The sequence below is a fragment of the Carassius auratus genome, chromosome 5 (assembly GCF_003368295.1).
Source record: "Carassius auratus strain Wakin chromosome 5, ASM336829v1, whole genome shotgun sequence".
Taxonomy (NCBI): Eukaryota; Metazoa; Chordata; class Actinopteri; order Cypriniformes; family Cyprinidae; genus Carassius; species Carassius auratus.
Window position 1 is genome coordinate 17047508 of NC_039247.1, and position 13418 is coordinate 17060925.

General features: G+C 37.0%; 1 protein-coding gene across 1 annotated transcript; it reads left to right on the plus strand.

The window, feature by feature from the left end:
• Window positions 1-2048: 2048 nt before the first annotated feature.
• LOC113078843 (threonine--tRNA ligase, cytoplasmic) lies at window positions 2049-12607 on the plus strand. Its single transcript, XM_026251156.1, has 19 exons — window positions 2049-2242; window positions 2576-2641; window positions 3003-3193; window positions 4589-4712; window positions 4900-5021; window positions 5670-5787; window positions 5902-5966; window positions 7253-7331; window positions 7502-7648; window positions 8650-8748; window positions 9030-9196; window positions 9355-9517; window positions 9828-9965; window positions 10474-10551; window positions 10637-10737; window positions 10956-11060; window positions 11142-11214; window positions 11318-11432; window positions 12075-12607. Exons 1-19 carry the CDS (start codon window positions 2186-2188, stop codon window positions 12221-12223), a joined length of 2157 nt encoding a protein of 718 aa, XP_026106941.1. The 5' UTR covers window positions 2049-2185; the 3' UTR covers window positions 12224-12607.
• The last annotated feature ends 811 nt before the right edge of the window (window positions 12608-13418 follow it).

Genomic DNA, 13418 nt, shown 5'->3' on the forward strand with positions numbered 1-13418 from the left:
TAATCCAGACAATATTCATGTTTCCTGAAGAAAATGTTTCTTTCTAGGCTTCGAAGTGTAGGTAAGAGTTGTCCTTGAATTATATATATATATTTTTTTATTATTTATTAAATGATTTTAACCTTTGTATTGTATTATACATCATTAAAAAATGATCACCTCCATATTTCCATTTTTGTGTGTCATTACATTAGTAACCAGAATGTGTTGTGTTGATCCAATATTGTCTCATTATTTAAGACACTGATAATATTTGGTAAAATCACACATTTCAGCAAATGCAAGGAGTAAATTCAAGGGGAAAAAATAATTTCCAACCTTTTCATCTAAGAAACAGGAATCATAGGCCCATTTCTTTTTCTATTATTCCTACAGTGTTATGGCCTCAAAAAGCACTTTCTGGACCATGAAATGATAAGATATCTAATAGAGACCTTCAGGTCAGACTGACACTAGGCTCATCTCCTTAAACAAGTGTAAGGGCATGAAACCTGGCCTAATTATCACCTCACTTCTGTGCAGCTACATGCAGTTCAGTATGATTAAAAAAAAAAAAAAAAACTGGAAAATGGCCTTTCAGGAATAAGGCTTTTAGACCATCAGTCTTCTGTGCTGTCTCTGTCTGTTTTATGTTATCTTGGTTCACGCTTCAGAAATGCATTGGAATATATGGACGTGACAAATGTCCTCAAAAACAGTTTTAAAAATTAAGGAGCATAAAAATGTAAATACTTGGGGTGTGCATTCAAGCAGATAAAGACTGTGGAGTGACGATTTCCAACCATTTCCAACCATTGCACCAAGGGTGCAACTACAATTTTGTTTGAGTCCATCGGGCTTATTTACACTTGCATTTCAAAGTCCAAAACATCCTTGAGTTTACAGGCCATGCTGAACAATTAGATTTTCAAAATGAATAATAAAAAAATAAATGGTTCTCAATGGAATATGAAGCAAATGTACATGCCCTGTTATTATATAACACTGACACTAGAGCTCTGACCAGCATGTGAATAATTAAATAATATAGGGACTTTAAAGCACTGTGTTTAGGTTTTATTGAGTTGATTCCTTAAACATATGACCAGAAGCTTCAAAAGAAAATAAACAAGTAAAGAAATAGCAATATCTGTAACAGTTTAAATAGCCTTATTAAAAAGTAGCACAAGTCACAACATTTTTGCAGAGTTCATGCTTCAGGATACTTAATTGTAAAGTGAATTAAAACTGTTCTAGTAAATGTTCTAGTAAATCCTGATCCTAAACAAAAACTTTAGCTTTTCTAATGACACCTATCTTTATTTCCACAAACACCTCTTCTCCCCATTTGATAAAGCTTACACTTTCCAGTGCACAGGGACTTTCAGTTCAAGAGCCTTGCTTGTGTAATACGCCAAGTTAGAAGTAGAAGTAGTTAGAGGTAAATAATGTGCCGTACCCAGCAGGTTTGCAATAAATACTCGATGTAAACAAATGCCTTTTGTGTAAGTAGCCTCTAAGGTGTTGTTTGTATACCACTGTGTCATATTATGTTATTATTAATAGTTGTGCTTCTCATTCCTGCCCACTAGGTGCCACTAGAATGCATTGCTTTTATACAGCTTCTCGAATTGAACTCCTTTATTTTATAATTGAGAGGAAAGCTCACAGTAAAACTTTTTGCTGAAGAAAGCTTCGATGTGTTATTATTACTAATGACTAAAATTGCATATTATCTTAGCAATATTTATCATGAGAAATAACATTACATATGTATATACAATAAAAGCCTGTGTTTTTAGTTGAGTTTATTTATTTAGTTTTTTCCAGAATTATACATATAGTAAATACAGATATTTCATAAATACTATTCTACATGATTCCAAAGCATCATAAGATATGAAGAACATTAAAGGTAACAGTCATATCAATGAAATTAACCTTTTATAGGCTGTCGTTCGCTTTGCATCATCTTACTGCGCCAGAAAATAAATATTCTGCATGCTGATTGGTTTATACTCACGTCAATCACAGTGAAGCACCAATCACGCATAACATCCGAAAAACATCATATTGTTGCATCAGCAGCATTGGATTCCCTGAAATATCCGGGAAACGTGTCTGCTGGTCTCCTGAATAGAGAAAGACTCTACAGATCTGTAAATTGTTGGATCGTGTTACTTGCTCGTGATATTTTAGTATAATTATGGCGGATGCGAGCATGACCGAACAAATGAAGGATCTGAAAATGGACGAGAAGAAGGTATCAGATGTCCATGCAGTTAGCTGACTAGTTAGCCAGTGAAGTCCTTTGAGACAGTCACAGCATGTTGCTGTCAAAACGCTGAATGCCTTATTTTTATAGTTTTCGAAAAGTTACTTCTTGTTACTTGTCTGACTGCTGAGTAGTATATATATATATATATATATATATTCAATATATGCTCTGTTTATTTATAGCTTTGCAGTCAAGTCTTGTTTCTGTATAACCTACTGTGGGTGGAGTGACATGTTTGAACTATTTTCTTTGTTGACACGAACAAACTAATTGACTGTTGAAAGTAATAACCGATGGACGTCACACCCTTTCTTTCAGAATGGCAAAGATGGAGGAAAGAAGAAAAACAAGACTGCTGGTGGAGATGCAGGTGGCAGGGCTGAGGTTGGTGCTTTTATTACTCTTGTTGTGTTGTGTCTGTATTGCAACACCTACATATTCCACAGTGTTCTTCAAAGATGCCATTCTCTGTAGGATCTAATAAGTGCATTATTAAGCATGTGTCTATTACTGTGCACATTAAGTAATTAGAGAATATTTGGCATGTGTGCATTGATTTAAATATACTCCTTGCCAGAGGAGGATGGACTTGGCTTGGTTCATAATTTTTTAAGACAGTATATCTCCTGTAATGCTAAATTGTGCTATGGTTTATTCATGATACGTATACTTGTGTAGGATCCTTGAAACAATAGGCAGTGGAAATGTGATAATAATATGAGTTTTGTCTCTTTCTTATCCATAGTTGAAACCTCTACCACAGTACATCGAGGAACGTCTGTCCGTTTATAACAAGCTGAAGGCAGAACATGATGCACTGCTGGCTGAGAAAGCAGCAAAAGACAGCAAGCCCATCAAGATCACACTACCCGATGGAACCGTAGTCGATGGGGAGTCCTGGAAGACCACACCGTACCAGGTCGCCTGTGGCATCAGGTTAGTGATTAAACTAAATAGGCAAGCACTTGCCTTCAAGGTCCTGTATTCAATTTGTATACTTAAATAAATATTGCAGGTAATAAATATTGAGGCTTTATGCAGTCAAAACCAGTATTTAGAATCACGGCGTTTAAAAGAACGGCGTTAGGTAACGACGTTATTTTTTAAGTAACGGCGTAATCTAACTAATTACTTTTCCCGTCGTTACAACGCCGTTAACATTACTGGACGTTAAATGCGGTGCGTTACTATACATTGATTTAATAAACTAGTATGTAATACGAGCGCACCCCTGGTTCACACAGCGAGTGAGGAGGTGGGTTAATAACGAGATAAGCAATTATGATTGGCTAAGGCAGAGTCATGTGTTTCATGGTAGCCAATCAGAGCCAGTGTTTTTACACACATGCCAGCACACGCCAGCGGCGCCAAACACACACACAGACAGACACGCGCGAACGCACGCAACAGCTAAACAGAGATTCGCAGCAGCAGCAGAGATGGCGAGTCATGAGCAATCCGATGAAAAGTTGGCATTTTCAAGGTGGAGATATAAGCACTACTTTAAATTCACTGCGGTCAAAGGCAAGAACGTGCATGTAATGTGTGACACACACATCTACAAAGCTAGTGGCCAAAACCACTTTTCTTACAAAGATAATACTTGAAGTGCAGGATAAAACTCTTGCTGTCTGTTGACGTGCTATAAATAACGAAAGTTATGTACGAACACCTGTCTAACTGACTTGTGAAAACTGCTAAAAAAAATATATATTTGACATATAGCAACTTTTTTTTTTTTACAGTAATGCAAATAGTTACTTTCCCTGGTAACGAGTTACTTTTAATTCAGTTCCTAACTCAGTTACTTTTTGGAACAAGTAGTGAGTAACTATAACTAATTACTTTTTAAAGTAACGTTCCCAACAGTGGTCAAAATATTGCTCTGTTTGTTTGAATGATCTGGAATATTCATATTTACATATTGACACAGCTAGAGGCGTGAATTTGGGGTGGGACATTGGATACAGTTGTCTACATTTCCATTTGTGCATTTAGCAGACTTTATCATGCAAAGCAACTTATAATAGAGGAACATAAGGAATGTGTCACAGACATATTAATAGTGTAAACTGCCAGGTTTGTTGGAAAGCTAGAGTAGAAAACATGCTAGAACAGCAGAGATGAATTGCAAAAACATATATACATTTCTTTATGACGTGTGGATTGTTATACACAAGTCATCCTTAAACTTAAACCTCTCCATTTCATCGCAACGCACAAAAATGGTGCATTTCTTGGTGAAGTGTTTGATTGCATTGTGCTTCCAAGTCAAGCAATAACTTGTCATCGCAATGTTGAGTATAACATTATAATTTGTTTTATTAACAGCCAAGGCCTTGCCGATAATACTGTGATCTCTAAAGTGAACAATGAGGTTTGGGATCTGGACAGGCCCTTAGAGAAAGACTGCAGTCTAGTCCTTCTCAAATTCGATGACGAAGAGGCACAAGCAGTAAGTTTAGAGTTTTCTTCAAGTTTGCAGTCCACAATAACAGTGAGCCCAACACAAATGAAATGTCACCAAAGTAGTGCATTTGTAAGCATAAAGAAAATATTTCTAATATGAATTATTTTATTGCATAGATGATTGAAAGAGTGCATATTTGCATGTTTTGAAAGTGTTATTTTTTTCTCTTAAGGTTTATTGGCACTCCAGTGCCCACATAATGGGAGAGGCCATGGAGCGAGTTTATGGAGGATGCCTTTGTTATGGGCCACCCATTGAGAATGGATTTTACTATGATATGTTTCTTGAAAATGAGTAAGTCAAACATATTCTGTTTTTTTTTTTTTTTTTTTTTTTTTTAAAGAATGATTCTGAGTGTTCATGAACAGAACTTTAGTATTCCAGAGAAGACTACAGGTGTTGAATAATATGCTTCTCACAAATCATCCGTGCTAACGCAAGTCACTGTTGTGTCCATTGATCATCTATTGTTTAGAATGGTCAGTCAAATCTTGAAAGTCACATTAATTGATCTGTGGTTAGAAATTATGCTAAGTAGCTCCACAAGAAATAAAACTTTTTGTTTTTTATTTCAGGAGTTTCTTCATCCCTTTTTGTAATTACACGACCTTTTGTTTGACCAGAATCAGTGCAGTGGCTTTAGATAAGCAGGAAGGAACATAATAAATGCAGTAGTTTACTTGTTGAAAGCCAGTTTAATGAAATGTTATTAATTTTGATAAGATCACCATCAAGCCCGGTCTTGTTTGTTAGTGTGGCTCTGTTGGTTCAAAATAGTCACAGATGATGACTTCTGGTAGACTAAATTTTCTTTAATTGGTGAGATGTTTGGTAATTCTTTGCACTCTAGTTTTTATTTAGAAGAGCTTTTTAACTAAACTTGTGCACCTTTGTGTACTTGGCTTTCTCTGTCCTCTCCCTTCCTCGTTCGCTGGTTCTCAGAGGTGTGTCGAGTAATGATTTCCCATGTTTGGAGAACTTGTGTAAGAAGATCATCAAAGAGAAGCAACCCTTTGAGAGGCTGGAGGTAAAGAAGGAGACTCTGTTGGAGATGTTCAAGGTATGTGCTTCCTTTCTAAGAGCAAGAAATATGAGCTCATGCTATGAATAAACCCTTAACACTCGAGTGGCTTGAAGTTCAGACTAGTAAAATCTGCTTCTGTTTTTCTTCTAGTACAACAAGTTCAAGTGCAGGATCCTAAATGAAAAGGTTACCACCCCAACAACTACAGTTTACAGGTGTGATATTGGTTGCAGAACATATACTTCAAAGTGTGTGTGTTTTGTATTATTTATTGAATTTCATGCTTTTGAAAATGTTTTTTCAAAATAAAGTCTCTTTACAATGCCATTCAAAAAAATCAGCAAAGACATATTAAATTGATTGAAAGTTTTAGAAAATACTTTTACATTTTTGCAAGCTATTCTGCTTCTTTTGAGTTTTCTATAGATAGAAGAATCCCGAATCAAAGCATAACTCAAAGACATTTGTTAATAAAAAACATTGATAAGAAATGTTTCTCTAGAATCATTTCTGAAGGATCATGTGATACTGAAGTTTTGCCATCACAACAATAAGTTATATTTGAAAGTACATTCAAATAAAAAAACATTTATTTTAAATGTTAATATTTCACAATATTAAAGTTTTTACTGTATTTTTAGTCAGATTAAAGGGATAGTTCAACCCAAAATGATAATTTGATGTTTATCTGTTACCCACAGGGCATCCAAGATGTAGGTGACTTTGTTTCTTCAGTAGAACCCAAATGAAGATTTTTAACTCGAACCGTTGCAGTCTGTCAGTCATAAAATGGAAGTCAAACTGAACAGTATTTCACATTCACCGCAATGTCCGAACTGTCTTGAGCGCATTCTCAACAGCCAACACATGAGGCGTCTTTTTCTTCTTCTTCTTCTTGCTTTAAAGGTGGATCACAGACTTATAAGTGCATTACCGCCACCTATCTCTCAAATAGACCACTGACACTCCTAATTGAGATTGTAGATAGTGTCAATGGTCCATTTGAGAAATCGGTCAGGACAGTTTGGACATTGTGGTGAATCTGAAGTAAAAATAAAAAATATAAATACGGTTCAGTTTCTTGCACAGATCGATCGTTTCATGTCTTTGCACATCAATGTATCGTCACGAGCTGCAGGGTTTAATTTGGTTTTGTCTGAGTATGTTTTTTGACTCTCAAAGCCGGGATTTCCCATTCACTTCCATTTTATGACTGACAGACTTCAACAGTTTGAGTTAAAAAAAAATCTTCATTTGTGTTCTAATGAAGAAACAAAGTAACCTACATCTTGGATGCCCAGGGGGTAAGCAGATAAACACCAAATTTCAGGGTAAACTATCCCTTTAATAAAGTTTTGTTGCACATAAGAGACTTTTTTTTCAAAAACATTTCAAAAAATCTTACCAACCTCAAACTTTTGAACGGTGGTAGTATATATATTTATATACAATATATTTATACCTTAACGTTTATTTACACATTTTGCTGTTGGTTCTGTAGGTGTGGACCTCTTATCGATCTGTGCAGAGGGCCTCATGTAAGACATACAGGAAAGATCAAGGCCTTGAAGATCCACAAGGTGCACAGTTTGGGCCTTTTTCTAATTTAACCTAACCTTCCAACAATTTACTCTTAACTTTCAATTAAAACTCCCTTCCACATATTAAATTATCCCAACCTATACCTTTGGCGTATTATTCCTACAGCATAATTTGTAATCTAAAATTATGCATATTATGTACATCACAGAATTCTTCTACGTACTGGGAGGGCAAAGCTGACATGGAGAGCCTCCAAAGGATCTACGGCATCTCTTTCCCTGATCCCAAGATGCTGAAAGAATGGGAGAAATTCCAGGAAGAAGCCAAAAACAGGGATCATCGCAAACTAGGAAGGGTATGTGTAAATGCGTGAAAGTATACATTCGTACACGATCAAAACATTTTGAAACCTAAATGTCTTTGCGGTTCCTTTTTGCTGAACGCATTGTTGTTGAATAAAAGTACCGTCTTTTCCCGGACTATAAGTCCTGCGACTTATAGTCAGGTGCGACTTATCAAAATTAATTTGACATGAACCAAGAGAAATGAACCAAGAGAAAACCGCGTGAGGCTAGACACGGTAATGTTTTCTCTTGGTTCCTGGTTCTAAATAAATGCGACTCATAGTCCAGTGCGACTTATATATGTGTTTTTCCTCATCTTGACGTATTTTTGGAATGATGCGACTTATACTTAGGTGCGAATTATAGTCCGAAAAATAAGATAATAATTAAATAAAATGTATTTATATAAAAAAAAAAGAAAACCTACTGAGTACTGACCCCCACCTTCTGAATGGTAGTGTGTTTATATCTCAAAATTCAGCAGTAACACGTATGCGCATCTGCACTACAAGAAGTGAATAATTATAAGATGTCAGCAGTGTACAAATTACTACAAAAAAGCCATTTTCCACTGAACATTTGGGGGACAAACTGCTCACAATGGAGGACATGTGGACACCTTGGTGTGCTAATGACTCCGGCAGCAAGCTGCCCGCCTCTCGAATCTGTAGTGACTCCCGACAGGTCTGATAGGTGGGCTGGGTGGGGAGAGAACGGGGACGGTGCCCATAAAGAAGGCAGATGTCTGTCTCCTTAATGCGCCATCTGTTCATGGGCATGCTGATGGGTGCACAGGGAACATTTTGTCACAACAAAAGCATGAGCATAAACCGCCATTTGTTCGATTTTTTTTTTTCTCTCTCTTGTTCGTTTTAACTTTTTGTTCTTTTCCTTTGTATCCTCCTGTATTCTTGATTGTATTCCTGACCTGTATAATTATTGTTTCTCTCATGTTTGATGTTGTTGTTGTTGTTTTACACACACTTTCTCTTTCTCTTCACTGTCTTTCCAGGAACAAGACTTGTTTTTCTTCCACGACCTGAGCCCCGGTAGCTGTTTCTTTCTGCCTAAAGGAGCCTACATCTATAATACGCTGATCGAGTTTATTAGGGTGAGTTTTCCGTAGTTCATTCTGATACTAAAGTACCAATATCATCATTTTGAAAAATTACAATAGCCGACACAACAAGAGTGTGATGTGGAGTTGTTTGCAGAGGTCTATTATTAGGATATGCTAAATTGCATTTTATGAATGTCATGGTTCAGTAGACCATGTAATGGATAAGTTGGTCCACTTCAAGGACCCCATTAATGATTGTGACCCAACCACTTGAATGTTTATGTATTTTCACAGACCATTTTTGTTGTGTTGTGCTATATTTTATTGTGTAGAGTGAATACAGAAAGAGGGGATTCCAGGAAGTGGTCACACCGAACATTTACAACAGCAAACTATGGCAAACCTCAGGACACTGGCAGCACTACAGTGAAAACATGTTCTCCTTTGAGGTGGAGAAGGAGATCTTTGCTCTTAAGCCCATGAACTGCCCTGGACACTGGTACAAAATATTTCTGTGTTCCCTTAGCAGCAGACTTTTTGAAATGTTGGTTAATCATGACAGGCATTGACAGTATCCTTAAATGCAGGAAGTTAAGTGAGGAAGATAATTTTTTTGCAAGAATTTTCTTTATCTAGCATTTTTCCCTTTTATGTCAGTCTGATGTTTGACCACCGGCCGCGCTCTTGGAGGGAACTGCCCCTGCGTCTGGCTGACTTTGGGGTTTTGCACCGTAACGAGTTGTCTGGAGCTCTTACTGGTCTGACCAGAGTCAGACGTTTCCAACAAGATGATGCACACATCTTCTGCTCTATGGACCAGGCATGTTACTTTGGAATACATGATACAATATTTATGAGTTGGGGTTCCCATGCTTAATTGAAATTAATTAAATCTTTAAAAAAGTAGTGGCATTTCTAATTTGAATTACATTTCTTGGGTTATGCTCTTTAGTGATCTCTGTATAATTATTTTAATAATCCTGATTTAGTAATCACAAACAACTGGGAAAGCCATGGAAACTTTTGTTTTTGAAAGATGTGGGAGCCCTATATTTTTCAGTGTGTTAAAGAACTTTTGGTTGAAAAGCTTATTAATGATTTGTTTTTTGTTTTATTTTCCTACCTTACAGATTGAGTCCGAGATAAAGGGTTGCCTGAACTTCCTGCGTACAGTGTATGATGTGTTTGGCTTCACCTTCAAATTGAACCTTTCCACGAGGCCAGAGAAGTTCCTAGGAGAACCTGAAGTGTGGGACCAGGCTGAGAAGGTAGAATTTGAAACTTGTGCACAAACTACCGTTCAAAAGCTTGGGGTCTTGACAAAGTTACATTTTCAGCAGCCATTACTCCTAGTCTTTAATGTCACATGGTCCTTCAGAAATCAGAAAACAAGTGTGCCACTTAGTATTTTTGTGGAAAAGGTGATAATTTTGGATCCTTTGATTTAAATCAAAAGTTCAAAAGAACAGCATTTATTTGAAATCAAAATAAATTGTAATGTTATAAATGTATTTACTGTCACATTTGATCAATTGAATGCATCCTTGCTGAATAAAAATAATAACTTCAAAACAAATCCTACCAGCTAGTGTATTTTGAGGGGTCATTTTGTCATCTCATCAATTTGTAAGAATGTGTTATTATTATTAGTGTTTAATATACATAGTTGTTAATCTGGTATTCGTGTTTAATACATCTCGTTTAAAATGCATGACAAATCATGCATACGGTATCTTATGTAGTTTGACTTTGTTAAGCCCTCTTTAATCGTTTTAGCAACTGGAGAACAGCTTGAATGATTTCGGAGAGAAATGGGTTCTGAATCCTGGTGATGGAGCTTTCTACGGACCAAAGGTACAAACCGATAAAGCAAGCATCATATGAAATATGAACATTTAAGAAATGACTTTACACTAATGTTTCTGTTTTTGTGATTCAGATTGATATTCAGATAAAGGATGCCATCGGCAGGTATCACCAATGTGCCACCATTCAGCTGGACTTCCAGTTGCCTATTCGCTTCAATCTCACATTTGTCAGGTATGTTTACTCAAGATGACATTACATCTTTGTCTGTATGTAACAATAAAGGAAACATAGAGTTAAGAGAACATCCAGAGCCCTGGTTTCTGTTCCCTGTACAACAGTGACATTTTGTGGTCATATTTGATTACTACACCCCTCCTGAATTTAACCTCAAAATCTTCTTCAAGAGAGCAAGTTGCTGACTTTGTAACCCAAACATTGTCTCTCTTCAGCCATGATGGTGATGACAAGAAGAGGCCCGTGATCATCCATAGAGCCATCCTGGGCTCAGTGGAACGAATGATTGCCATCCTGACTGAAAACTATGGGGGAAAGTGGTACGGCTAAAGAAAGAGACTGATTTTTAGTTACAGACCATATGTGCACATACCAAATTCTCTTGCTTTTGTTTCCCACAGGCCACTGTGGCTGTCCCCAAGTCAGGTGATGGTGGTTCCTGTTGGACCCACTTGTGATGAATATGCCCAGAGAGTACGTTCTGCTCACAATTTATCACACACTAGTAGTGTTAGCTCTCCTCCCAGCATAAACTGCCAGGTCATTGTTATCAAAAACAACCCCTTGTCAATCTCAGGTACAACAGGAGTTCCACAGGGGAGGGCTGATGACTGACGTGGATCTGGACCCTGGTTGTACCCTGAACAAGAAGATCAGGAATGCACAGTTAGCTCAGTACAATTTCATTTTAGGTGAGTGATCCTGCATAATGTTTAAAGGCAGGGTAGGTGATTTGGTTCAAAAACAGTATTTGTTATGCTGGTTGAAAGTCTACCTCTACCAACGCTGTCTCTCTTCGTGTTGCTGGTTAGCCTCTAGTTTGCCTGTGCGCGTTCATGTGTTTTGGAAGAAGCGTGGCTTTGTAGAGTGATTCGCAGAAGGGTGGAATCTTTCGATAATTGCTAGCCTCTCCAAAATCACCTACCCTACCTTTAAATTAGAAAAAGGTGTAAAAATCATGGTTTGTTCCTGTTTATTACTGTAAACTGTATTTTTTTTGTGTATATATTGTCATTTGTATGTGGTATAGTGCAAGTAGTTTTATCGTTTTAACACTTATTTTTTCTAGTTTATTTACATATGGTGGATAATTAGTGGTCTCGCGCATTCAAAGAAAACTGCATGTTTCTGTGCTGCAAATTTGTCTTGTTTCATAAAACCATAAATGGCACAGGCAAACCATGACAGCTTCTCAGTAGCTTGTATTAAAATGGCATGTGAATTTTTTTTCCTGATATTTTATTTGACAATTTCAGCAGCGTATATGTTCACATAGACATTGTAGTTGTTTTGAATTTGTGGGGATCCTAACCTTTACGATTGATGCATAACAGTGGTTGGTGAGAAGGAGAAAAGCAGTGACACGGTGAACGTTAGGACTCGTGACAACAAGGTGCACGGAGAGAGGAGTCTGACGGACTGCATGGAGCGACTCAAGGAGCTGAAGGCCTCAAGATCCCGGAACGCAGAGGAGGAATTCTGAACTCCCTAAACCTCCTGCCAACTCTTCCTTTATATGCCATATGCTCAAATACCGCTGGGCAGCAGCGTGCTGCTATTCTGCATAGATGATCCAGAACTTCTCAGCTGGATCTGTCTGGTTGAGGGGCTCCGGTTTTAAATCAGTGACAATATTTTAGAACTAATCATTCAATTGTCTGAAAGTCTCTAGACCTTATAAATTGACAAAACTTTGGTTTAAAAAATAAATACTTTGTAAAAAATCCTAGGGTTGTTCATTTTGTCAGTCATTATTCTATGTTATAGGAAAGGGACTTTTCTGTCAATATATGTGTATTGGTAAATGACAATAATGTCTGGTAACTTGTCTGATTTTAGATGAAATAAAACGGTATATCTTCCACTCTTTTATGTCTCTCTTTTGCTATAACGTCTTCAAACAGAGGTCGAAGCAGTTGTTTTATTTCTAATCAGCATGAACAGTGTTACAGAGAAGAAGACACTGCACGAGCAGACGTAGTTGTTTACGTCAAGCGCATTTGTACTTTCACTTTCACTTCCTCGTTGTTGAGGCGATTAAAGAGAAATTGTCTGATCTCAGATCGTTCGTCTAACCGGATAAACGAGCCAGTAGTAAACGAGATGAAAACTCGAGTGTTTTAATATAGTATTATAGTTCATTTTCACTGCTATAGTGAAAGTAAATATTTTATTTATTTATTTTCCTATCGTATCCTTCTGCAGTCGGGCATTTCGACAGCTGATGTTTTTCTGCAGGATGTTTACTCGCAAATAGACTTCTTTTTTGTTTACTGCTCACTCATGAAAAAGTTCTGTTGAACAGAAATGCTCTTAACTACCATTTAAACGCAGATCGGTGCTGCTTTTAGCTGAAGAAAACTTACTTTAGGATGATTTCCCTTATAAGGTAAGTCAAAAGGATTTCGTATATATGTGTGGAAAACTATAAGAACTATAGAAATAGACGACTTCTGACAGGACATCAGCCTACATAAGCCGACCTATAAAGTCAGGAAGCAGTATGCATAACTAGCTTCTATTTTAAAGAAAAACAAGTTAGTTGGCTATATTGTTTAATTTCGCTTTCAGTTATGCGCTCGGTAACCTTGGTTGCTTGAAAAATGTAACCTACTTGTGCTGTCTTTCTTTTAAAATGGCATTTGATATAGTGTTTTTCTGTCTAATGCAGATATTAA

What these genes read in the sequence shown, in the direction of transcription:
- LOC113078843 (XM_026251156.1), top strand. Translation starts at nt 2,186, where the DNA reads ATGGCGGATGCGAGCATGACCGAACAAATGAAGGATCTGAAAATGGAC. An exon ending in AGGCCTTGAAGATCCACAAG is followed by an intron (nt 7,332 to 7,501) that starts GTGCACAGTTTG and finishes TGTACATCACAG; the next exon opens with AATTCTTCTACGTACTGGGA. An exon ending in CGCTGATCGAGTTTATTAGG is followed by an intron (nt 8,749 to 9,029) that starts GTGAGTTTTCCG and finishes TTTATTGTGTAG; the next exon opens with AGTGAATACAGAAAGAGGGG.